Here is a 27,343-nt window from a genome sequence, read left to right as displayed (position 1 = left end):
ACACAGTTCATAAAGAAAATATTCTATAATCTACCTTGGTGTGTAGCATCTGGGGTCTTAAAAGCCTGTAAGCAGCCATCTAAGATACTCCACTGGTCTCACCCCTTCGGGAGCAAGAGAGAATGAAGAAAACAAGATACAAGGAAAAGATGAGTCCAGAGGACTAATAGACCACAACTACCATGGCCTCCACCAGACTGAGTCCAGTACAACTAGATGGTGCCCAGCTACCATCACTGACTGCTGTGACCGGGATCACAACAGAGAGTCTCGGACAGAGCTGGAGAAAAATGTAGAACAAAATTCTAACTCACAAAAAAAGACCAGACTTACTGGCCTGACAGAGACTGGAGAAACCCCAAGAGTATAGCCCCCCCAGACACCCTTTTAGCTCAGTAATGAAGTCACTCCCGAGGTTCCCGTTCAGCCAAAGATTAGACAGGCCCATAAAACAAAATGAGACTAATGGGGCACAACAGTCCAGGGACAAGGACTAGAAGGCAGGAGAGGACAAGAAAGCTGGTAATAGGGAAGCCAAGGTTGAGAAGGGACAGTGTTGACATGTTGTGGGGTTGTTAACCATTGTCATAAAACAATATGTGTACTAACTGTTTAATGAGAAACTGTTCTGTAAACCTTTATCTAAAGTACAATAATAAAAAAAAAAGATTGAGTCCTTTACTCATGGGAATAGACCAGAAAGCCTTGCTCTGTCTAGACTAGTTAAACTCCGGTAATGGACATTCCTTAAATGTGCCTGCGTAATGACAATACAGAAAAAAAGAAATAGTATAAGAGAGAAGATCATCACTGGTACTTCAGGGATCTCTTACATAGTGTGTGAGAATATCCATCTTTCTAAACTGTGAGGAAAGCTGATCTCCTATGAATTAGTGCTGGGTATGAAGTACTCCTAAAACAAGAGAGAACCTCCATTCACCAAACTCTTATCATGGCAAACCTGCCCTGAATGGAAATTTTCAAAAACAAATTTATTTGGGAGTTCATCCGTGAAATTTCTTGCAGTGAGTTTTCTATTTCATACTATTTAGCCATTCTGGAGACTTAAGCTGCTACTTGTAATATGGCCAACATCCCCTCCATCCCAGTGCCAAAAGACACAAAGGGACAAAAATAGAACTGCAATCTGCAAGACTGTGCCACATCAGCTAGAGACCCGATTACTGAACTCAGAATTATTGGCAGTTGACTGTATTTTTTTCTTTAAATAATGAAAAGTCTTGTAAATTAGGATTCAGCTATCAGTGACCTGTGGTCCGTCCCACTTAGCTTTTGGAAATAGCCCATAGAAGAGATCCAACCTGCAGGTTGTGTCATCCCTGTCCCACAATCCAGACTTAAGTGTCAACTTTGTCCTTAGCCTTGTGGTTGAATTACTGGTTCACTTGAAAGTTTTGACGTGGTCATCTGGGAGAGGTGTGGACCAGGCCTTAAGAAGCAGCACTGAAATGAACGAAGCCTTTAGCCTGGCTTTCAGGCCGTACTTCAGAGTAACTTAGTGTAGCTGATAGTTTAACTCTTATATAAATGACCTATTTTTGAGCAGCTGTAAGAACATATTCCTGTACATATTGTTTTCCGTTCTTCAAAGAGCTAAAACAAACATGATCTTCATGTCGACTTCAGCTTCTCTGTGCTCCACAATCTAAAATTGTTCCTTAACCTTAGATGGTCATTTTAGAGGTGTGTACAGAAGAAAGATAAGTTAGTGCAAAACCTTTATTATACCAAAAAGACCAACTCAAGTTTCATGAAAACCCATCAATAGATCTTGGTAATGACCTCATTATAGATAAAGGAAAAGAATGCTGTCTGACATTTATCCCCTTAATTTTTGCATTGAAATTGAGCAAATTGACTGTTCTAAACCCTTGAATCAGACTCTAATTGCTTGTGTTTGTGTGTTTTTCATTATTTATCCAGAAATGGCAAAATGCTGACCTGAATGGGAAATTTAAACTTCCAACAAAGAATGAATTTATTCCTACAAATTTTGAGATTTTATCATTAGAAAAAGAAGCAACACCATACCCTGCTCTTATTAAGGTAACATATTTGAATCATTGATTTTAAATTTGGGCGTACAGACCTAGTACATGGAAGGGACTAGGGAGATGGTTTCTTACATTTGGTACTTTGTTGGTTTTAGAGGCTCATATCCTGAGAGGTAACAGAAAAATTACAGAAAGAATAACCACAAAGAATATTAGAAGGCTCAAAATGTTAAAACAAGCAAACAAATAAAACTATTAACCTACATAGAATCTAGAGGATAGTTTTCTTTGCAGGAGAAAAAGTAAACCTGGGCTATAACCACAAGTCTGTTCAAAGATAGCGGTCTCTTTTCCATAGCCACTGAAGACCCAGTAAGGAAGTAGATTTATGCTGTACCATTTAAATTAGAGTTAAGAAAGAATCTCTAAAGCCTGGAAGAGTACATGTCCAAGGGAAGCTTGTCGATTTCCTGCCCTTAAAAACAGTTCTTATTATGACAGAGTGGCATATGGAATTAATGGAGTTATAAGCAAGTGGGAAGGATGATAGAGAAGTTTTTTGTCTTTTTCTTTTTCAGAATGTTCTTTTCATGCTATTATTTCACAACTTTGTTAATTGTGGAGAAAAATGGATCAGATTATTGTGGCATATCCTTCTAAACTCTTGCAAGTTCTCCCTCACCACCATAGATAGACACATCTTTCTTGCTTTTTCTTTTCTTCAGATGACCTAACATTCAGATTAATGCAGTGAGACAAAAACCAGTGTTTAGGAACATCAAATTTAATTTATCTCAGGCAGCTAGATTATTAAGGAAACAACCATTTGTCTTTAAAAATGACATTTTAATGAGTTATAAAGTTATACAAAGAGAAAAGTTGCTCACTTCTGTTTTTGTTTTTTTGTTGTTGTTATTGTTAGTTTTAAAAAGAAGACCTTTCAGAATAAACTAAGGAAAAAATTAAACAAGTTGTATATCTTTTGTCAGTTTCAGTATAGATTCAAACGAGCATGTAAGTCCATTTTTATTATAGTATGACTGGAGTGGATAGTCAAGGTAGTGGCTTATTCATTCATCCTTGCTTATGTTATTCATGGCTGCATAACAAATTATACCAAAATTTAGCTCCTTAAAACCACAACCATTTATTATTTCACACTGTTTCTGAGAGTCAGGAATCCAGGTGTGGCATAATTGGATAGTTCTGGCTCAGGGTCTCATGAGGTTATAGTCAAGCCGTCTGCTGTGGCCTTAGTCATCTGAAGTCTCAACCAGGACTGGAGGATTCTCTTCCAAGTTCAGTTGCATGGTTGTTGGCAGGCGTCAGTTCTTCACCATGTAGTCCTCTCCGTAGGGTTGCTTGACATGGCAGCTGGCTTCCCATGAAACAAGTGTTCCAAGAGAGAAGATGAGTGACCAAGGTAGACACCACAGTGTCTGTTTATAATCTAATCTTGGAAGTTTCATACCATCACTTCTGTCATATTCTGTTGGTCAGACAGACCAACCCTGGTCCAGTGTGGGTGTGAATCTTAAGAGGCATGGATTATAGGGGGCCATCTTGGAGACTGATTACCACATCACCTTAAGTTCTGCCTCCGTCTTCCAGTGCCCAGAAAGATGGCAGACAGGAGAGTTGGTATTGGCTTCTTCGATCTGTCTCTTCCCCCGCTGTTCCCACATCTCCCTTCCCCAGGGGAGACAGAAACATGATTTTTCTCAGCTACTGGGATCAGCTGTTTTCTCTTTATCTTTCCACCTGGCGACCTTCTGAGTATGCTTCAATGCCATAAGATGGCAGCCTCTCCAGAACAAAACTCTCAACCATTGCCTCTGTCCTTCTCCTCATGAAAAGTGATTTGATTGAACATTTTTGCTGAATATGCCCATATTTTCCTAACCAAATTATTTATCCATCACAGGACACAGCTATGAGCAAACTCTGGTTCAAACAAGATGACAAGTTTTTCTTGCCAAAGGCTTGTCTCAACTTTGAATTTTTCAGGTATGTAAAATGAATGTAGCTTACAAAGCTTCTTATAAAAGTCAGCGATTCTAAAAGTTTCTGTGCTTCCTTGAGGATCCATGTCTAGAAATAAATGGAATTAAAATTATTTAGCCTAGACAGAGGAAGGCTGCTGCTCTTAAGGGATATTGTAAAAGCCAAGGTTTTAATTCCTCTTCCTTTCCGTTGATGGGTATACTCTGCAGCTGAAATGATTTATATTAGCTATTAGGAAGACCTTCCTAAAGCTAAATCTTGAATAAAATATTCAAGATTTTGGAACATGAGGAGGTTATAGAGTCACCTAGAAGGCTTACTGAGGAAAGATTAAACAATATGGGGTGCTTTTTGTTTTGGTTTTGTATTCCTGGACCTTTCCCAGAAGAAGAGGTAGTAGTAGTTACTAAATGACCTTGAGTCTCTTCCAGCCCTCTAATTGACTGGAACCCTTAACCGTTGCTTTCTCTATTCCTGGCTTGGTTACTTAAAAATGATTTAGTAAAAAAGATGCTCAGTAAAATTTACGACTAAAGCTTCCATTGCAATGATTTCTCAATGCAAATCTCCAGATCATCTCTTTCTCCTTTTGCTTATGTTAGCGATAAAAGTGTATCACACAGTTTAATTTTACTCTTTTGAGTTTACACCTTATAATTTTATATTTCTAAAATTCGGTGGTTTTATGTGAAATAAATCCATTATGATATAATAATATTCAATCTGATTATCAACTTTTTCATTGAGAATTTTATTAGATTGGAGTGACATGAAATTAAAGCTTTATTTTTTATGTTTTAACTATTTTGGAAAAGGAAAAAAGAATCTCTAAATGGAAAGTTAGTATTTCACCAGCAAGTGTGTTGAAATTGTAGGGATGTAAGCATTGTGTTTTATAGCTGAGATCCGTGGATTATCTAGGGCTGCATTGAGGTTGTTAATTTTTTACACTAGACATGAGTTGTCAGGTTATGGCAAAAGCTGTTCAGTAGAGTGGTATTTTTGACACCCTAAACAGCTTGTCACTACTTTCCTGTTTGGCCTTTATGGTTATGAATTTCTTCAGAATACCTTTTGAGAGATCATTTGACAATTTTTTGTTCTTTAAGCTGCCCAAACGTAGTTTAAAATGTCTGCCTTCCACCAATCTCCTTCTCTGTAGTCTGGTCTTCCTAGAGGTAACCACTGTTGGGTTTCTTGTACATTCTTAACAGAAATTCTCTCTTTCTGTATCCTTTTTAATTTTTCAGCAATGGGAGTATATTATGTATACTTTGTTACAGTTTTTAAAACCTTATATATTTAAGTATATATTATACAAAATAATACGATTTTTAAAAAATTAACAAATGAGCCAGAATTTAGGCATTCCAGTTCTCTTTTAAAAGTTAGCTTAGGAGCCTCTCCAGTTATACCAGTCTAGGAGCCATGGATGTAGCATTTCTTTTCTTTTTTTTTTTTTTTTTTTGGATGTAGCATTTTAGGACACCTCTTAGAGTTTTACGCCTGAGCGACATGGCTTTGAGCTCCCAGACTTGGCTTTTCTGACATTTCACTTCCACCTAGGAGAGATACACAGATGTCCATGGGGCTGTTGTGGCTCTCTCAATTTGATGATTTTGCTTTTGTGAGGTGTGCCTTAAGTTTCTGAGGTGTTGCTTGCCTAAAGAAGGAAACCAGTGATCATGTTTAAAAAATTAAATGACATACTTAAAAAAATTAATTGGCAGAGCATTCATTTAGATTTCCAAGGTGGAAATGTTTGTATAGCTATAGAATTTTCTCTTTGATGTTAGTTTTTTAAATGGCTAAGCATTTTATCCCCATTTTTGCTTTATTATCAACTTTGATAACAATTGTTGGCTTTGATCTCAGTACGTTAAGTTATATTTACTGTGTTACAGAGAGAGTGAAACTTTTAATTTGCTGCCAAACAAGCAGGTACCTGCTTCAGGCCCTTTGCACTAGCTGTTTCCTCAGCCTGGAAAGTTCTTCCTCCAGACATCCCCAGGGCTCACTCCCTTCAGGCCTGGAACCAATGTCAGCTTCTCAGAGAGGCTTTGATTGACCATGTTAAGTAGACTAGCAATCTTTCTTCCCCATCATCAACACACCTTCACTCCTTGTTCCCCTACCCTGCTTATTTCTTCTCCATAGCGCTATCACTACCTGATATAGCATATTTAAATTTATTTGTTTGTTTATATTATCTGTGTCTTCCAAAAAGACTGTAAGCTCTGTGAGGTCAGGGACTTTGCCAGTTTTGTTCCCTCTTTAGTACCAGTGCCTAGAGAAGAGCCTGGCATTGTAAGCATGTAATTTGTGTTGAATGAATAAATGTCTCCCTTACTAGATTCTGATAAAGATAAGCAGCCTCGTACAGTCAGATGAGTATGTTGTTTGACTTGCATTTGAGTCCCAACTCGGTTGCTGCCAGGCCAGGTGACATGGGGAAAATTATTTCTTATCTAGGATTGAAGATTTTAAATTAAATGATCTCTTTGGTCCTATTTAGCCTTAAACCAAAAAAAAACCAAACCCGTTGCCGTCAAGTCAATTCCAACTTATAGCGACCCTACAGGACAGAGTAGAATTGCCCCATAGGGCTTCTAAGACTGTAATCTTTATGGAAGCCGACTGCCACATCTTTCTGCCATGGAGTGGCTGGTGGGATAGAACTGCCTACCTTTTAGTTAGCAGCCAAGTGCTTAACCACTGCACCACCAAGGCTCCTTGATTTAGCCTTAGCACTCTGTATTTATTTCCTCTCTATTGTTACTCTTTCCCAGTTAGATATTTCTGTATTTTAGTATTTTTTCCTAGTTCTGACTGCAGTTTTATGGTAGGAATTATCCGTTATTTTACTGACAGTGCTCTAGCTTTGTTGGCTTGGGGGTAAACTCAAGGATAAGCTAACATTTTTACAGGTCTCTTCCAAGTCCATATAATCACAGCACATGAACATTTTAAGTTCACACTTCTGTCCACCAAGGGTATGACTTACCTGGAGGAGAAAGAGGACATGCAAATGCTGTATCAGCTCTATCAGCCATGCCTCCTCCTATTAGCCTAAACCTAGACATGCATTTTGGCCTGTTCCCACTCCTGACCTGCTCTGCATTTCTAACTTCCTAGTTCTGCCACGCCATCTATGGTAAGCACTTCCTTCTCCCTCTTCACTACCGCCAGCACACATGGCGCGTTTCAGGCTTCTTTTTCTGACATCTTGTTTTTTTCCTCCTAAGAAGAAGAAACAGACTTAAGAATTTAACGGTTTCCTCAGGAAATTATATTAACCCGTGTTCTGCTTCTTGATCCATCTGAAAAGGCCACATTACATTGAGAAGTTATAAACCAGCTATTTTACTGTCAACATTTTCTTCCAGCCCATTTGCTTATGTGGACCCCTTGCACTGTAACATGGCCTATTTGTACCTTGAACTCCTCAAAGACTCACTCAACGAGTATGCATATGCAGCAGAGCTAGCAGGCTTGAGCTATGACCTCCAAAATACCATCTATGGGATGTATGTAAGTACCCACATCTTAGAGCCTTCCACTCATCAACATTTTTTATATTGATTTGATGGAAGCATTTTTGATTAAGGGTATGAGTTTAATTTATTTTCTTAACCTTTATGGCTAATCATATTTTCTCATTTAATTTTTAAGTTAGGCCTTATTCTAAGTATTCAGCAATATACCATTCATGTTCAAATTTTCCTTGATTTCTTTCTCTCTTTTTTTTTGGAACATCTTTCATCAGATTGTCATCTTTTTCTCCCCAAACAAAATTGGACCCTGATTTAGGTTTAGATCTCACACATTGTATATCTGAAGTCTTGCTCTCTGGCAAAAGGGAATGGAGTTTTCCAACCTTTGTAAAACGGAAGGTTGGCCTGTACTATTCAGTTCAGATCATGAGGCTGCATATCCATACTCTTCAGTCATGTCATGTTTCTTCATTACCATGCCACTGCTTGAGGTATCAAAGCATTTCTTTTGTTTTTCTTTTTGTTAGTCGCTACATTTATGCTGACCCTCTCCATTGCAACATGACATACCTGTTTATCAGGTTACTGAAGGATGATTTAAAAGAGTATACATATGCAGCACGCCTCTCAGGTTTGAGCTATGGCATTGCATCAGGAATGAATGCAATACTTGTAAGTAAAATGAAAAACAAAGAAAAGGCACCACACCTTTTAAGCATTATGTTGAGCTTGGGAAAACTATTAACTTCTGCATTTTTAAACAAGAAGGTTGATGGTTTTTTTCCTTGAATCTTTTTAATGATTGAAGACCTCAAACTAGTATTAGTTCCACTAATGAATGATTCAGTAAAGTTTAGTGTACCTTGTGAACATGTATGTGTGCTACATTTATTTGCATGTTCCTCAGCTTGAGATGTTTAATATATTAATCATGAAAGCATGCTGTTCTTTCCATGCATTTGAATATACATCTGTAAGTGAAAGATATACGTAATTATTGTTGTGGTGCTTGAATTTTGCTTGTATATAAGCTTCCTTTATTTCTGCTGACAGTGGTGTGAAGTTCTTGTGTTTGAATACCCTTGACGTTTTCATTTTATTTATTTTGTAGCATGCATCATTAACTATTTTTAAGTGTGTTTTAAAATAAGCATTATTAATGTATCCCAAGCAATAACTAGATTTTTCTCCCGAACTGTTTGTGATATGTTTCCAAGCTTGCTTATTATTTCAGTTCCAAATTAACATCGCTTTGATGGCACACATTCATCTTCACTTTTCTTAAAGATATTTTGTATGTTTTAGTAAAAATCAAAATGAGAGCATGTGCTGTGTACTCCTTTTAAAATTCTTATCCAAAAGGCCTTAAATTTTGTTTTGTTTTGCAGTGACTTTTTTTTTCTTCACATAAATAAGTCCTCTGGTAGCTTTTGTTTAATGTATAAGAATGTATATAAATCTCACCATTCTCAGAGTCTGGGAAATTTGAAGCCCAGAGTCAAAATGAACTCTAAATAAAAAAGTAATAATTTATTTTCTGTATTTTGCCTTTGACTTTTAGTAGCAAATGATCATTAACATAAATGAGTTTTTATTTGTGATGAAACGGGCTTTCCATTATTAGTCTAATCCCTGCAGTACTTGTGCTTTCCTCAGCCGGTGACCTTCCTTCCTGCTGAGGTTTATGTATGTCATTCTTCATAGGTTAGGGGCTTTCACAGTGTTCTAGTCACAGTATACCCTCTACTGTTGTGGCTACCACCGTGTGGAAATATAATAACAGGCATTCCCCGCTTTTCAAAGCATTACTCTTTCAGAAACTTCTATGCACTAATAATCCACTATTAGGAGGGCGAGTCCCCGGGTTATGAACAAGCTTTCTTTAGGTTGAATTTGTAGGTAAATCAGAACAAGTACATACAGTTCTAATTTAACATCAGTTAGTCAAATGTTTGTCTTAGTATACAGTATATATTTTACCTTTCTATACATATAGAGGAGCCCTGGTGGCGCAGTGGTAAAGGACTCGCTGCTAACCAAAAGACTCCCAAACTAAGCGGTGTTTTCGTGAGAGTCACAAAGTAGCGCATACATTTATTATTAGAAACCATTGTAGTAAACTCAAATTTTTAGGCTTTATGGCAGTCCATTCTTAAGTAAGACTTGCCTGTAAGTCAAACGTTCTTAACCCGGGGACTTACTGTATTGTTGTAAGGCAGAATCCTGATGGTGCGTGCAGTGTATCCTTGCTGTACATCTGCTTTTGCTATTTGCTTTTGGGATATCAACAGAGCTAAGAAGTATGGATCCTTACTGGGCAACATTGAATGAAAAAAGTGTCAAAATGCCATATAATGCACATTTGAAGCTGCCTGATTTCTCCAAGGGTGATTTTTAAAATATGTAAGCATAAATAATTTTGGATGTATCCAGTAGTTGCTAGGTAACACTCCCCTTTTTTTACCACACCTATAAAAACCTTAAGTCTGCCACTCATTGGAAGTTCTTTCTGAAGATAAAACACATTCCGTAATTTTGATTTAATAAGAACTTCAGTTATGATGATGTGTGTGCAGCCATAGTTTGGTGTCAGGTAAGTTTACGTACTGTTGATTTTGTTTAGGAAAAGTGAAATTATGCTTTTGGGTATTACCTAATAAAGATGGTTAATGTTATCTTTCTAAGTGTTAAACTGTATTTGTGAGAAGTTAAATTAATTGAATTTGTTTCATTTTTATTTTAATACACCTGGCTTTGGGATTTTCTAGATGTTTAAAAATCAAGCTTAGTATGTTTATCTGGAAGTTGTTTCATGATATTTCTAGACCTTTAATACCCTGATCTCTTTTTATAGCTCTCAGTGAAAGGTTACAATGACAAACAACCAATTTTGCTAAAGAAGATAATTGAGAAAATGGCTACCTTTGAGATTGATGAAAAAAGATTTGAAATTATCAAAGAGGCAGTAAGTTTTCTGGACTAATTTTTGTAATTTATAATTTTTTATTCACAAAGTAATATCATATTATGAAATTTTTTTGAAAAAGAACAAGAAAAGAAACATTTATAATCCTGTTGCATTCATCTTACCCTGTCTTTGTAAAATCCTGTATTCTACCCAGAAAGAAAGCTAGAAGGCTCTGGTAGACACCTGGCCCCCTTCTCTGTAGGCCCCAAGAGCTAGGGCAGTTGCAAAACTGACTTTTAGAGAGAATCTTGAGGTAGACCTAGTGGCTGTCAGAGACTCCTTGAAGGTTTCATCCAACCTCCATTTCATAAGAACATTTGATTCAGCAGAATGAGTTCTGCCCTACCATGAAACAACCTTGTCATATTAGGGCAGACTATTTAGGCTGGATGTATCTTCCACTTAAATTTAACCCACATTTGGCCCAGTAATGGAAGTATGCAATGGAGAGCTGCTCTTAAAACCAACATATGATCTTCATTGTGCACCATAAGAAATTAGCATCAGTTTTGAAATGAAGGTCCAGTCTTTTTACACACACACACACACACTCACACATCCATACTGTTTGCTTAGAAACACTACAGAAACTTTCAGAATTTCTTTATAGTGTAGAATCCAAGGATGACAAAAGATGGAGACCCTGCAGAGCTGGGGATAACTTTCTGAGAGATGAAGGATGTCCTATAGTGAAAGCACTTAAAGTATATGTCAGATGCTAGGGGTAAAGCAGCAGGTTGGATAAAGAAGAAGTATCCCTTTAGTTTAAGTATCAGAGGGGGTAAGGTTTCATTCTTAGTTATATTCTTCAGAAAGAAGTAAATATTCCCACATCCCAGTAACACATAATTTATACAATGTTAAGTTTGATTATAGCTGGTCTTTGGAAGTGATTTTAAAAAATTTACAAAATGAATGAACTCATGTCTCTCTTCACTAGTATATGCGATCTCTTAACAATTTTCGGGCTGAACAGCCTCACCAGCATGCCATGTACTACCTCCGCTTGCTGATGACTGAAGTAGCCTGGACTAAAGAAGAGTTAAAAGAAGCCCTGGATGGTGAGACTTTTTCTACTGAAAAGCCTAATGTTGTCTTCATTTTTTTCTAGAATCACTTTAGTTTTTGTGAATATCAGATGTTTAAATAATGTTTATATAATATTTTATAATGACATAGTTCTATTGAAGCCAGGTATGCATATATTTTATAAAAACAATGGTAGCCTTTGAAGTGGCTTCTGCATTCAGGCAATTTAGTCACACTTGCTATTTTCAACGTGGACCCAACACTTACTTATTATTGTTCATAGATTCCTACAGATGACTAAGTGTTCTCACCCACGCACCGACCTCGTTAATATTGAAGTTTTCAGAAAATGAAAAATGGGCTGAGTTTGAACTTTCATCACACAGAAAGACTGCTTAGGCATTTTTCCTGCTTTGGCATCTTTAGGTCTGTCTGGTTCAGTTAAAAACCGGAAAATGGGTCCTAGCCAGAGCAGTTAGGCTAGAAAAAGAAATAAAGGGCATCCTGATTGGTAGGGAAGAAGTCAAAGTATCTCTGTTTGCAGATGATATGATCTTATGTACAGAAAACCCCAAAGAATCCAGAAGAAAACTACTGGAACTAATAGAAGATTTCAGCAAAGTTTCAGTATACAAGATAAACATACGAAAATCAGTTGGTTTCCTTTACACCAACAAAGTGAACCTTGAAGAGGAAATCACCAAATCTATACCATTTACAATAGCCCCCAAGAAGATAAAATACTTAGGAATAAATCTAACCAGAGACGTAAAAGACCTATACAATGAAAAGTACAAGACACTACTGCAGGAAACCAAAAGAGACCTGCATAAGTGGAAAAACAAACCTTGCTCATGGATAGGTAGACGCAACACTGTGAAAATGTCAGTTCTACCCAAAATGATCTACAGATACAATGCAATCCCAATCCAAATTCCAACAGCATTTTTCAATGAGATGGAGAAAAAAATCACCAACTTCATATGGAAAGGGAAGAGGCCCCGGATAAGTAAAGCATTACTCAAGAAGAACAACAAAGTGGGAGGCCTCACACTACCCGATTTTAGAACCTATTATACGACCACGGTAGTCAAAACAGCCTGGTACTGATAAAACAACAGATACATAGACCAATGGAACAGAATTGAGAATCCAGACATAAATTCATTCAACTATGAGCAGCTGATATTTGACAAAGGCCCAAAGTCCGTTAACTGGGGAAAACACAGTCTCTTTAACAAATGGTGCTGGCATAACTGGATATCCATCTGCAAAAAACTGAAACAAGACCCATACCTCACACCATACACAAAAACTAACTCAAAATGGATCAAAGACGTAAATATAAAATCGAAAATGATAAACATCGTGGAAGAAAAAATAGGGACAATGCTAGGAGCCCTAATACATGGTATAAACACAATACGAACCATAAGTAACAATGCACAAGCACCAAGAGAGAGACTAGATAACTAGGAGCTCCTAAAAATCAAACACTTATGGTCATCAAAAGACTTCACTAAAAGAGTCAAAAGAAAACCACAGACTGGGAAAAAAATTTAGCTACGACAAATCCAGTCAGCGTCTAATCCCTGAAATCTACGATACCTCAAAACCTCAACAACAAAAAGACAGATAGCCCCATTAAAAAAATGAGCAAAGGATATGAACAGGCACTTCGCCAAAGAAGATATTCAGGCGGCTAACAGACACATGAAGAAACGCTCAATTAGCCATTAGAGAAATGCGGATCAAAACGACAATGAGATATCATCTCACTCCAACAAGGCTAGCATTAATCCAAAAAACACAAAATAATAAATGCTGGAGAGGTTGTGGAGAGACTTATACACTGTTGGTGGGAATGTAAAATGGTTCAACCACTTTGGAGATCGATTTGGTGCTTCATTAAAAAGCTAGAAATAGAAGTACCATACGATCCAGCTATCCTCTCCTTGGAATATATCCTAGAGAAATAAGAGCCATCACACGAATAGATATATGTACACCCACGTTCATTGCAGCACTGTTCACAATAGCAAAAAGATGGAAGCAACCTAGGTGTCCGTCAATGGACGAATGGATAAACAAATTATGGTATATCCACACAATGGAATACTATGCAACGATAAAGAACAATGATGAAACCGTGAAACACCTTATAACATGGAGGAAGCTGGGGGTCATTATGCTGAGTGAATTTAGTCAGTCACAGAAGGACAAATATTGTATAAGACTGCTATTATAAGAACTCAAGAAAAGGTTTAAACATAGAAGAAAACATTCTTTAATGGTTACAAGGGTGGGGAGGCAGGTTGAGGGTTATTTACTAACTAGACAGTAGGTAAGAATTATCTTAGGTGAAGGGAAGGACAGCATTCACTACAGGGGAAGTCAGCACAACTGGACTAAACCAAAGCTAAGAAGTTTCCTGAATACAGTGAAACACTTTGAGGGACAGAGTAGCAGGGGTAGGGGCCTGGGGACTGTGCTTTCAGGGGACATCTAGGTCAACTGGCATAACAAAGCTTATTAAGAAAATGTTCTGCATCCTACTTCAGTGAGTGCCGTCAGGGGTCTTAAAAGCTTGCAAGCGGCCATCTAAGATGCATCACTTGGTCCCAACCACCTGGAGTAAAGGAGAATGAAGAACACCAAAGACACAAGGAAAGTAGTAGCCCAAGGGACAGAAAGGGCCACATAAACCAGAGACTTCATCAGCCTGAGACCAGAAGAACTAGATGGTGGCCAGCTACCACCAATGATTGCCCTGACTGGGAACACAACTGAGAGTCCCGGATGGAGCAGGAGAAAGGTGGGATGCAGAACTCGAATTCTAGTAAGAAGACCAGACTTAATGGTCTGACTGAGACTGGAGGAACCCCAGAAAGCATGGCCCCCAGATGGTCTATCAGCCCAGAACTAAAACAGTTTCCAAGGCCAACTCTTCAGACAGGGATTGAACCGGACTATGGGACATTAAGTGATACTCGTGAGGAGTGTGCCTCTTAGCTCAAGTAGATACAAGAGACTAAATGGGCAGCTTCTGTCCGGAGGTGAGATGGGAAGGCAGAGAGGATTAAGAGCTGGTTGAATGGACATGGGGAATCAGAGGTGGAAAGGAGGAGTGTGCTGTCACAGTATGGGAGAGCAATTAGGGTCACATAACGATGTATGTATAAATTTTTGTATGGGAAAAAATAAAAAACTGGAAAATGTGTAAAGCCTAAGGAATGGTCTTTTCTTGCTTTTTTTTCCTATTTCCTTAAATCTAGTTTTTAGGAGTTTTGACTGGAAGTCCTAAACTCCTTGAGGGTAGTGATTATGTCTTCTTCATTTAGTACCTAGTGTAATATTATGCCCCAGTGTGTATCTGATGAATATCTATGGAATGAAATGAGATAACTTTCAGGGTTACTTTATTCGGAAGAATGTAGACTGACTTCACCCTTTATTACTGTTTTATCATTTTCACTTCCCAGCATTACTTCACCTATGGATCTTTCTTCCTACATGCCTAGCAATAAGAATTAAAGTGCAATTTAAAAAAAGAATACTGTTGGGTTTTTAATGATCTTTTATGACAAGTCCCTACTTGTCCTTATTATGTAATACTATACTTTTGATGTCTTCAGTGACAAATCAAGAGCAAAGTATTAAAAATCCTTGTTTAATTGGTGACCTCAGGCATTGGGTAGGAGTATAGATTACAGAATTCATTAACTAGAACAAATGCTCTTTTTAAAATATTGTCAAACAAATGTAGTAAAAAAAATTGCCATTTTAGCCATTTATAATACAGTTCAGTGACATTAATTACATTCGTCATGTTGTGTAACCAACACTACTATTTCCAAAAGTTTTTCATCACCCTAAACAGAAACTCGGTACCCCTTAAGCAATAACTCTTCATTCCCTCCACCCCAGCCCCTGTAACCACTAATAAACTTTTGTCTCTGTGCATTTACCTATTCTAGATATTTCAAACAGATGCATTTTTATCTGGATAGCTAATATACTTTTCTTTGCAAAAAGAATTTTATACAGTTAAAAGAATTTTACCCTTTTAAAAAATACTAAATAATTGATTTTAAATACGTTGTCAAGGAACTGAACCTGCTTTCAGCTTGATCAAAAAGCAGAGGTATCTGGTTTTTTCCCCTTTGTTAGAATCTCGGTCAGATGGCATGTGAATTTTAAGCAGAGTAAGCTCTAAAATGAATACTATCTCACAGTCATGCGAAGCCTTCCTAAAATGTGCTTAATAAAAAGAAAGTCAGCACTTTAATGGTTGAAATTCACCGCTCTAATAAATAACCATTCTGTTTTGATATATACCCTCATACTATAAACCAGTAATGCGAAGGTAGCTTAATTTGTAGACAGCTCAGTGTGACAGGCTGGCTACTGTATGACCCTCTAAGTCAATCAGCTATCCAGGTGCCCAGGTGGCAAGAGCCTCAGAGTTCAGAGTGGTCCAATAGCATTTACTGACCGTTGCTCTGGAACAGGCACTGGAATCCAGGTGCTTACGATACGAAACAATTAGTTGGGGTTTCTTGGGTCAGGGACCTCTAGTCTAGTGGGGAAGCATAAATGTATACAGATCTTCTCAATAGAAGCAAGAGGGGTAAGTGTTGTGATAGAAGTCTGCCGAGAACATTGAGGGCACCTAGTGGAGAGGGCTCCTAAGGAGCCCTAAGGCTCTGGTGGAGTATAAAGAGTATGCTCTTTGGAATTAGACCAAGGATCAAGTCCTAGCTCTGCAACTTAAAGCTTGATGACTTTGGACAAGAAACTTAAATTTTATTGATGTCAGTTTTTCTCACCTTTAAAATAGATATGATAGTACATACTTTATAGAATATAAGATAATGTCTATAAAATGCCTAACCCATAATAAACACTCATTACGGATTGATTCCCGAGGGAAGGGGTGAATTATTGCTTAAAGGGCATTGAGTTTGTTAAAGGTGATGGAAAAATTTGGAAACAGTGGTGATGGTTACACAACATAATGAATATAATTGATGTCACTGAATTATGCATGTAAGAAATGTTGAAATGGCAAATACCATATGTATTTTTACCACAAAAAAAAAAAAAGTTAATTCCCTTCCCCCTTCTCTCCTTAGATTTCACCCACTAATTTTAGCATCCATTGATGGAACGTGCCTGTAGCAATTATTACTCTGGTGCCTTAATAGAGAAGGGGCAACTCTTCCTTATAGAAGAATTAAATTAGTAAATGTAAAAGGATTGAGGGAAATAGAAAAGTCAAAATAGAAAAGTCACCTTAGAGCACCATAGTAATAATTGCTACAGGCAGTATCCACCAATGGAAGCTAAAATTAGCAGATAAAATTTGATAGGCAGGATATTTGCATAGTCTCAAATTATTTCCCCTAAAACAAGTATGTATTAATTAGTGTGGGAAAAATAGGCATCGATGGGCAGGTGGGCTTTTCAGAATTTCTTACAGATGAAACATTATTTTGAATTAATCAGTTATAACCAAAATAGTAAATTTTCAGTGACAAAATCTGGCACATACCACCTTAACCAAGTGATCAATGTTAAGATCACCAGTACTACTACTACAACACATCAACATCATGTGTCCCCTGATACGATGCACTAAGAAAAGCACCTCACCTCTGTGGTATTCTGTCTAGTAATATATAAGCTCTATTTAATCATGAGAAAATGCTAGACAGGCCCAAATTAGGGACATTCTATAAAATAACTGCACAGTACTCTTCAAAAGTCATAAGGTCATGAAAGACAAGGAAAGACCAGGGAACTGTCACGGATTGGAAGAGACTAAAGTGTCAGCCTGAAATTATCTCAAATAAAAAGGGGAAAAAACAACCTTGTAGCTAGAGCTTACTATTTTTTACACCTTTACAGATGTCACCCTCCCTCGCCTTAAGGCCTTCATACCTCAGCTTCTGTCCAGGTTGCACATTGAAGCCCTTCTTCATGGAAACATAGCAAAGCAGGTGGGTGTTATGCTTATTTTATGTTTGGTTTTAGTACTTTTTTATGGATCAATGCAAGAAGCTTTCTCCCTGGTTTGTCTTAAGACCGTGAGCACATTAGAGTTCACCAGGCTTCTGTGTTCTATGGAGGAAGGTAGGAGAGGGCTCAGGGGGAGTAGAATGATGGTGGTTGACTGTGGACCTATTTTCATGGCTGCCTCCTCTGCTGTTGCCTGCCCTGTACAATCATAGGAGAAAATGGGAATAATGATCTCTGCTGTGTGTAGGTTGCAGGACTGGGTAGCAGATAGAAGAGTGCATACTGTGGAATCAAACAGTCTGGATTCAAATTCTGTCTCTGCTACATCCTTGAAATGTAATCTGAAAATGTCTTAATCTGTCTATGCTCAATTTCCTTAACTATAAAGTTAGAGTTATAGTAGCACCTACATCATGGATTATAAAGATTAAATTAAATAGTACATACAAAGTGCTTGGCACATGAAAAGCACTCTGGAGTTCTCATGGCAGTCTGCTTCAAGAACCCATACTCTCCACCACTCTGCTATACTGCCTTCAAAACAGTATGCCCAAGGTCAGTTGCTGTTAACTGACAGAAGACAGGATTCTTACCAACATCAGTTTTACTCAAAATAAAGCTCATCTCCTTCGTTATGTAATACTTGGTATGACCCCAAGTGTTTGCCATCGGGGTCATTCATTGAGGACCAACTTTCCATCACCAGTACCTCTCCAGCTTTGCAATGCCTTTTTCTCAGCATTGAGATCAGTGCTGATGATTGTCTGCATCCCTGCTTCTCTTTGCTACCACCATATTGACTATATTGCAAATTGACTGTATTAACAAATTCAATTTTTACCCATTTGAATGGGAACAAATGTATTAAACTAGGATTTGAAAACCCATTTTTATGATCAGCTAGACTAGTTTATTTCACAGGCATGTTGTTTTCATATTGCATAGACTGTCATCCAATAAACTTTTTATTTTCGCATAAAAGATATGTTTGTATTCCCCCGGACACCCTTTTAGCTCAGTAATGAAGTCACTCCCATGGTTCACCTTTCAGCCAAAGATTAGACAGGCCCATTAAACAAAATGAGACTAAAGGGGCATAACAGCCCAGGGACAAGGACTAGAAGGCAGGAGGGGACAGGCAAGCTGGTAATAGGGAACTCAAGGTTGAGAAGGGAGAGTGTTGACATGTCATGGGGTGGTTAACCAATGTCATAAAACAGTATGTGTACTAATTGTTTAATGAGAAACTACTTTTTTCTGTAAACCTTCATCTAAAGTACAAAAAATACAAAAAGATAGGTTTGTTATGCAACGATAAAGAACAACGATGAAGCCATGAAACATAACGTGGAGGAAGCTGGAGGTCATTATGCTGAGTGAATTTAGTCAGTCACAGAAGGAAAAATATTGTATAAGGCCATTATTATAAGAACACAAGAAAGGGTTTAAACACAGAAGAAAACATTCTTTGATGGTTACGAGGGTGAGGAGGGAGGGTGAGGGTTATTCACTAACTAGATAGTAGACAAGAATTATCTTAGGTGAAGGGAAGGACAGCACACATTACAGGGGAAGTCAGCACAACTGGACTAAACCAAAGCTAAGAAGTTTCCTGAATACAGTGAAACACTTTGAGGGACAGAGTAGCAGGGGTGAGGGTCTGGGAACTGTGCTTTCAGGGGACATCTAGGTCAATTGGCATAACAAAGCTTATTAAGAAAATATTCTGCATCCTACTTTGGTGAGTGGCATCTAGGGTCTTAAAAGCTTGCAAGCGGCCGTCTAAGATGTATCAATTGGTCCCAACCACCTGGAGTAAAGGAGAATGAAGAACTCCAAAGACACAAGGAATATATTAGCCCAAGAGACAGAAAGGGCCATATAAACCAGAGACTTCATCAACCTGAGACCAGAAGAACTAGATGGTGCCCAGCTACCACTAATGACCGCACTGACAGGGAACACAACAGAGACTCCCTGATGGAGCAGGAGAAAGGTGGGGTACAGAACTCAAATTCTAGTAAGAAAACCAGACTTCACGGTCTGAGACTGGAGGAACCCCGGAAAGCGTGGCCCCTGGCCTCTCTGTCAGCTCAGAACTAAAACAGTTTCCGAGGCCAACTCTTCAAACAAAGATGGGACTGGACTGTGGGACATAAAATCATACTCGTGAAGAGTGTGCTTCTTAGCTCAAGTAGATACATGAGACTAAATGGGCAGCTTCTGTCTGGAGGTGAGATGAGAAAGAGAGGGTTAGGAGCTGGTTGAATGGACATGGGAAATCGGGTGGAAAGGAGGAGTGTGCTGTCACAGTATAGGGAGAGCAATCAGGGTCACATAACAATGTAGGTATAAATTTTTGTATACGAGACTAACTTGAAATGTAATCTTTCACTTAAACTACAACAATAAACACACACACAAACACACACACAAAAAGATATGTTTGTGTTTTTGTAATGTGCTATGACATATGTTTCTCCCCAGGCTGCGTTAGGAATTATGCAGATGGTTGAAGACACTCTTATTGAACATGCTCATACCAAACCTCTTCTTCCAAGTCAGCTGGTTCGGTATAGAGAAGTTCAACTCCCTGACAGTAAGTTGAAATGCTGTAACTTTGGGAATGGACTACTTTGACATAATATTGTGGGTGACTACAGGTGGGTTGAATTTGGATGTCAGAGATCCGTGGGGAACCTCTACTATGTGTATAGAAGTATAGTTGTTGTTGTTAGGTGTCGTCGAGTCGCTTCCAACTCATAACGACTGTGTATCACACAACAAAACACTGTTCGGTCCTGCACCGTCCTCACAGTCATTGTTATGCTTGAGCCCATTGTTGCAGCCACTATGTCAGTCCATCTCATTGAGGGTCTTCCTCTTTTTTGCTGACCCTCTACAAGCATGACATCCTTCTTGAGGGACTGATCTCTCCTGATAATGTGTCCGAAGTATATAAGATGAAATTTCGCCATCCTTGCTTCTAAGGAGCATTCTGGCTGTATTCTTCCCAGACAGATTTGTATGTTCTTCTGGCAGTCCATGGTATATTCAGTATTCTTTGTCAACACCATAATTCAAAGGCTTCAATTCTTCCGTTGTCTTTATTCATTGTCCAGCTTTCATATGCATATGAGGCGATTGAAAACACCATGGCTTGGGTCAGACACCTTAGTCTTCAAGGTGACATCTTTGCTTTTTAACACTTTAAAGAGATCTTTTGCAGTAGATTTACGCAGTGCAATGCGTTGTTCGATTTCTTGACTGCTATATAGAGTATAGTTAGTATATAGTTAGAGATGATTCTGCCAGAAAATCCTCTGGTGGGAGAGTCAGAAAGGTGAAATTCGAGGTAGGCAATCATTTAGAAGAGAATGATAACTGAAATTGACTGGCACTTGACTATAGGGGAGTGAGGAAGTAATAATACACAAATCTAAAGAAATATTGGCTGCAAGCATGAAATAAAATTTATTCATAAAAATTGGAAACCGGAATCATAATATTTAATTGTAAGTCCATAGGAGTCTTGGGCAGAAATAGTTTTAGGAAAGCCACAGGTACAGATCACAATATGCATTCATTACATGTATATTTTTATAAAGAGTTAACATAAAGAATTGATAATTAATATATTGAGATTTGCAATGTTGGGTTACTTTTACATTAACAATGGTTTCTTTTGATATAAAAACTTATTAAGTAATATTTTCCGTATTGTTCAAAACTGTATGGTGGGAGTCTATTTGACTGGGAATCAGAGGCATTAGTTTTATTAGCCAAACTCACTTGTTAGGTATTCCCCATGCATGCCTCATCTGGGTTTTTTTTTTTCCCCCAGCTATTTCATCCTCCTCAAATAGTGTTCCTCTTTCCCCTTCTTCCCCATGGACCTATGTCTACACCCTACTTATCTTTCCAGCCCCATCTTATAAGCCACCTACTCCCTGAACTTTCTCTAAAACTCCCCACTAGAAGTAATTGATCCCTCTTCTAAACTTCTAACACAGTTTCTCTGAACCTCTCTGTCTTATCTAGTGCTACTATAACAGAAATACCACAAGTAGATGGCTTTAACAAACAAATTTATTTTCTCACAATTTGGGAGGCTGGAAGTCCGTATTCAGGGCGCTTGCTCTAGGGGAAGGTTTCCTCTCTCTATCACGTCCGGGGGAAGGTCCTTGTCTCTTCAGTTTCTGTTTCCTGGTTCCTTGGAGATCTCTGCATGGCTTGGCATCTATCTTCCCCATCTCTGCTTTCAAATCTGCACCTTTTATTTTTGTAAGAGATTGACTCAAAACACACCCTACACTAATCCTATCTCATTAACATAACAAAGATAACCCATTCCTAAATGAGATTATAACCACAGGCATAGAGGTTAGGATTTAAAATACATATTTTTGGGGGACACAAGTCAATCCGTAACACTCCGCCTGTTTAAACTACTTAGCAGTTCTGCTCTTTTGAGATTGAAGTACATCTCCATCTTTCTGATTTAGCCAACTGATCAGTTGTGAATGTCTTAAACAGACCTTAACTTAGCTGTCTGTGGGACAACATTTACAGTTTAAAAGGAAAAAATTTCAGGCACTGTGAGGGAGAACACATTTTGGGGTATGAATGAAAAGGCTGGAAGTTGGATGGGGAGGGACTTAGAGCCCGTGTTCGCCTCCTTCTTCTTAGGGCCGCCAGTGTACAATCAGAAGTTGACTGTTGGTCAAGCTTAGACTTGGTCAGAAAAGTGAAATAGGTGAAATCCAACTCTAGGCTTCTCTGCCTTCCTTTATTGTTGATGTCTAAATTACTATCTATAAGACTGAGTGAACATATCATTACTAATATGTCAGAGAAATTGTGTGAGACTTATTATATACTAAATAAATCCTAAGCTGTATATATTTGTCTAGCCACATTTATTGCTCGTGAAATAAAGATATCAACTCATAAAATATGATCATCTATTCATAACTTTGATAAAATATTTGATCAACAGATCTGAGTTTTAGTCTTAGCTCTCCACTGTCCGACTTGTGTCCTTGGCCAGGTCATCCCCACTTCTCAGGATCTCGGTTTCCTCATCTTTAAACAAGATGTTTGGCTGAGTTAAGTAAGCATTTTACACATATTGCTCTATTCGTGAAATGACTTTTAATGTGGGTGTGGATAAATGATATTGAAAACAGAATGCTAAAAGGCACAACTGGTAAATTTGCCTGTGTGTGTAGTTAATAAAACACAGGTGGTATTTCTGTTGAAGTTCTTATATGTATTAGCCAGTTCTAATCTAGTACATATACTGAATTGTACATTTTATTAACTGTGGATCACATTTAGCATTAATGCTCAGTCATAAAATGGATCTTTTAAAGTTCTTTCCCCTTGAAATTCCATGGCTGTTTACTGAGGGTCTGCTGTACGGAGTGCAAATCACCATATTAGGATTCCTTTTAACTTTTTGCTTTCTTTTGAAACTTCCTAGGAGGATGGTTTGTTTATCAGCAGAGGAATGAAATTCACAATAACTGTGGCATTGAGATATACTACCAAACAGACATGCAGAGCACCTCGGAGAACATGTTTCTGGAGCTCTTCTGTCAGATCATCTCTGAGCCTTGCTTCAACACCCTGCGTACCAAGGAGCAGCTGGGTGAGAGGGAAGCGGGGACTAGCAGGATACCATAGAGCCTGATAAACACCATTGTCCTCAGAAAACATTTTCTGAATCACCTAGCACTGTGCTCAGGCACGCTCTACTCAGAGACTTATGAAAACCTTATTAATGGTACCCACTTCTAAAAGATAAGCAGTCAGTTTCTTATGGACATTCAAACAATTCTTAATGAGATGGCACTATTTATATCACATGCATGTCAATAAAGGGGACGTTTAGGGGAGAGGATGCAGACTTATATCTGGCCAGGTGGGAAACAGACTAAATGCCAGCCAGCCAGAGAGGCTTAGATACACCAAACTTTTAGTTCCTGGGGGCAGATTTTATCTTATTCATCTTTGTATCCCAAACTGGGGCCATATAGAAGGTACCCAGTGTTTATTGAGGGAATGTTTCAGGCAGAGTTTTAGACACTGTTAAAAGTCTTGGAGATCCTGGCAGGTTTGATTAATGAGGAAAGAATTTTGAAGGTCTAGTAATGGCTGTGAAAAACCAATGAAAAACAATTGAATCTCTCCAAGTGCCTGTCATTTTTTAAATAACTACCATACTAGGTGCTGGACATGGAAAATGGATAAGTTATGGATGGTCCTTCCCCTCAAGGAGCTTACAGCAAGGCAGACCTGTAAAGGAATAATTATAGTACACTGTGAAAGGTCGGCAGTTCAGATCCACCAGATGCTCCTTGGTCACCCTGTGGGCCGTTCTACTTTGTCCTGTGGGGTCACTATGAGTTGGAATCGACTCAACGGCAATGGGTTTGGTGATAAATGCTACAAATGCCACTTGCCATTGAGTCAATGTAGAACCATACTCCACAGGGCTTTCATGGCTGATTTTTCGGAAGTAGATCTCCAGGCATTTCTGGGTGGACTCGAACCTCCAACATTTCGGTTAACCATTTGCACCACTCAGGGACTCCAAATGCTCAAAGTATAAAGGCTATGCCGTAGATAAATGACTTACTTAGCCTGGAGAGTGAGAGAAGGCTTTAGGTGCTATCTGAGTTTTGAAGGATGAGTAGAAATTACCACAGAAGAAGGTGGGGATATGTATTCCAGGCAAAAGGAATAACAGTAGGGAGAAACAGGAAAGTAATGTATTCTGAGGCATACAGGGAGTCTCTGGGCCTGATGTAGGCATCAGTGTTAGAAGCAACTCTATAAACTTGATGGGGGGCAGTTACTGGTGGCCAGAGTGCTGCTCTAATGTGATTTAATTAGAAGAGGACAGGGCTGGGGATGAGGAATCTGGGATTAAGTGGTACAATTGTCTAGGGCATCTTTTGATACATGCACAGATGAAGTTAGGCTTAGAAATAAGCAAGAAGGAATTTGGAAAGAAAGATAACTCCATCTTTGCTGTGTTACACTTAATTGTGACTCATCCAGTCCATGGTTAAAGACTAGATTTGGGGCATCTTCCCATGTATTGGTAGATCTGTAAGAGTAGATGAACTGCTGACAGTGCTTGTGTAGAGGGAAAAGAGAATTGGACCCCAGAGACACCACAGCTGCCAGAGATGGTGGTTCAGGGAACAGCAGCTGCAAGAGGCAAGGCAAGAGCTCAGTTAGAAAAGGGGCTGAAGGGACATGGTACATGGGCTCAGAAGATGACAGTGGCAGTGTGACTTTGGTTAGCCTGATCTCTGGAGAGAGACGTAGTCTAAATAGAGTTGGTCCAGGAATGGATTATCTGACAAGAAATGTGGAAGTAGAACCAAGTTCACATAAGGAACTAAGATGTGAGAAGAAAAGAAACAGAGCTAGGACTGTGGTTAGGGGATGAAAATGGGTCCAGCATTTCATAGAGATGGAAATAACTTTAGCAGAAGTTGAAGGGGACTAACTAGCAGAGAGTGAGGAGTTACGAGATGTGAGTTTGAATAAAGAAAGGGGATTTTTTTTTTTTTTTTAAGAAGAAAGTTATCTCCAACTTTCTACTGTTCGGAGAGTTCTTCTGCTCTGTCCTTAGGAACTGAGAATATATTAATTGCTAATAGTTCTTCAGAGGTGAATAATATAAAGCCCTAAAGTAGATTTTATTTGCTCTGACAGGATAATTTTTGAAAGATTGAATGTGACGTGAGTCTCAAATGCCAAGACACTGACTGGTTGGTGTTTGTTTCAGGCTATATCGTCTTCAGCGGACCACGTCGAGCCAATGGCATACAGGGCTTGCGATTTATCATCCAGTCAGAAAAGCCACCTCACTACCTAGAAAGCAGAGTGGAAGCTTTCTTAGTTACAATGGAAAAGTCCATAGAGGACATGACGGAAGAGGCCTTCCAAAAACATATTCAGGCATTAGCAATTCGTCGACTAGACAAACCAAAGAAACTAGCTGCAGAATGTGCTAAATATTGGGGAGAAATCATCTCCCAGCAATACAATTTTGACAGAGGTAAGGTAAAATTAGGACCCCAACGTTTATGGTATATAAGTGTGACATTTGAGGTCATTGAGACCATTTTACAAAATGCTATTCATTTTGTGGGTATTGGTGATGTTTTAATACTAGTTTAAGATGGGATAGCATTTCTAAGAACCTGTATTTAGCATAACAACAATTTCCTTTTAGAAACTTTATCTTTTTTTCTTCTCCTAAACTAGAGCTGTATCCATCTGTATGTCACAATAATGTACTAATAATCTAATTTCACTTTTTTACGTTTAATCAATGTGCCCGAGGAGTCAAGCTCAGATATGTAGTTACCTATTTTCCGTAACACTGAAAAATCGTAAAATTTGCAGATTGAACTTCCTGAGGCAAGTGCTGCCATGGAGGTACAGGAGTTCAAACAGTGGCCCTTAGGGATCTCCAAAGATTTGTCACTGGGTTTTAGATTTGGGAGGGCTGTGTTTCCCGAAGTCTCCTGCTTTAGCTTCTTTTCTCCTTTCTTGTAGAGCAGAGATTGACAATGGAGTGCACTGAGCTACCCTAGAAGTTATGGGTTGTCTTCTCATTCTGACACCAAGAAGCTAAAGATCCTGACCAAGTCATCTTTTTTGGGCCTCAGTTTCCTCACCTGTAATTTTTCTAGCAATTGGATTTGCTATTAATGATAATAGTACCTCCCATTTATTGAGCATTGGTTGTGTGCCTAGCATCGTGTTACTATCACATGTCATTTTCTTTAGTTCTCTGTACAGCCCCGTTAGATATGTGTTATCCCCAACTTCCAGATAAGAACAGTGAGGCTTAGAAAAGGTGAAATCACTAACCCATGATACAACAGCTCATAAGCAGAGAGCCAGGATATGAACCCAACCCAGGCTGGCTGGCCCCAGAGCCAGGGCTCTTACCCACTACACTACAGCCTCTTACTTTTACTTGGAATTTATTCCCTCACTACTTGCAGGAGCAGATGGACACTTAAAAATATGGACACTTAAAAGTCTTGGAGTGAAGTATATTCTCATTTAATGTAGTGTTCTGAGCTACTTAAAATGGAAATACTGGTAAATCATTGTGTGATTACTTTTTCAGATAATATAGAAGTTGCATATTTAAAGACACTTACCAAGGAAGATATCATCAAATTCTACCAGGTAAGTTGAATTCATTTATTTAGATTTTGACTGATAAGGATATATTGTGTGTCTGTGTTGTGGTTTGCTTGCTGCTTTGAACCCATTCAGGCTGGATTTTTAAAGGTGTTTTTATGGATTTAGTATTTTTCATACAAATGCATATTACTGTTAGAAAAAATGTAGACAATTCATATTTCAACCAGGACTCTTTTCTTCTCCCTCTGGACCAAGGAGTATGATGGCCCTTCCTGGCTTCCAGATCTACCTCTTTAGTCTTTTTGTTTCTTCACTCCCACTCCCCCCTGCACCCTACAGAGACCATTGCTGAACTTGTTTAGTGGGGAGGAAGAGCAAAGGAGAAAAAAGGAACTCGATATTCAGATTCTTTTCCAAGCTCTGACAGCTATAAATTGTCTTCACCTATTTAGGTGCCACTGTGGCTGCTTTTTTAAATAAGTGATTACTTACCTTTGAACTGTGCTCAGAGTTTTTAGCAGTTTTGATGCCTGTGCTCACTGAGAAAATTTACCAAGAGAAGAGAGAAGCCTGAACCATTGAATTTTCCCTGCCTGTAACAAAATTCTAAGAAGGATAGCAAAATA

At 38.5% G+C, this 27,343-nt stretch overlaps 1 protein-coding gene across 5 annotated transcripts in view; it reads left to right on the top strand.

The window, feature by feature from the left end:
* Positions 1 to 27,343, top strand: part of IDE (insulin degrading enzyme) — a 138,218-nt gene that overhangs the window by 99,614 nt on the left and 11,261 nt on the right. For 3 of the 5 annotated variants that reach the window (XM_023740037.1, XM_004369933.2, XM_023740027.1), the window contains 10 exons: positions 1,945 to 2,067; positions 3,940 to 4,022; positions 7,406 to 7,550; positions 10,368 to 10,478; positions 11,422 to 11,542; positions 17,421 to 17,512; positions 20,019 to 20,130; positions 23,017 to 23,184; positions 25,339 to 25,611; positions 26,698 to 26,759. In XM_023740037.1, coding sequence (XP_023595805.1) covers positions 3,949 to 4,022; positions 7,406 to 7,550; positions 10,368 to 10,478; positions 11,422 to 11,542; positions 17,421 to 17,512; positions 20,019 to 20,130; positions 23,017 to 23,184; positions 25,339 to 25,611; positions 26,698 to 26,759 — 1,158 coding nt within the window. In that variant the 5' untranslated portion in view covers positions 1,945 to 2,067; positions 3,940 to 3,948. Of the gene's footprint in view, positions 1 to 1,944; positions 2,068 to 3,939; positions 4,023 to 7,405; positions 7,551 to 8,040; positions 8,186 to 10,367; positions 10,479 to 11,421; positions 11,543 to 17,420; positions 17,513 to 20,018; positions 20,131 to 23,016; positions 23,185 to 25,338; positions 25,612 to 26,697; positions 26,760 to 27,343 lie in introns of all 5 variants that reach the window. The other 2 variants (XM_023740039.1, XM_023740034.1) reach the window with 2 other exon arrangements.

Source organism: Trichechus manatus, unplaced genomic scaffold, assembly GCF_000243295.1.
Source record: "Trichechus manatus latirostris isolate Lorelei unplaced genomic scaffold, TriManLat1.0 scaffold00007, whole genome shotgun sequence".
In the NCBI taxonomy this organism is placed as follows: Eukaryota; Metazoa; Chordata; class Mammalia; order Sirenia; family Trichechidae; genus Trichechus; species Trichechus manatus.
Note: the sequence above shows the minus strand (reverse complement) of the source record. Positions and strands in the feature narration are given on the sequence as shown.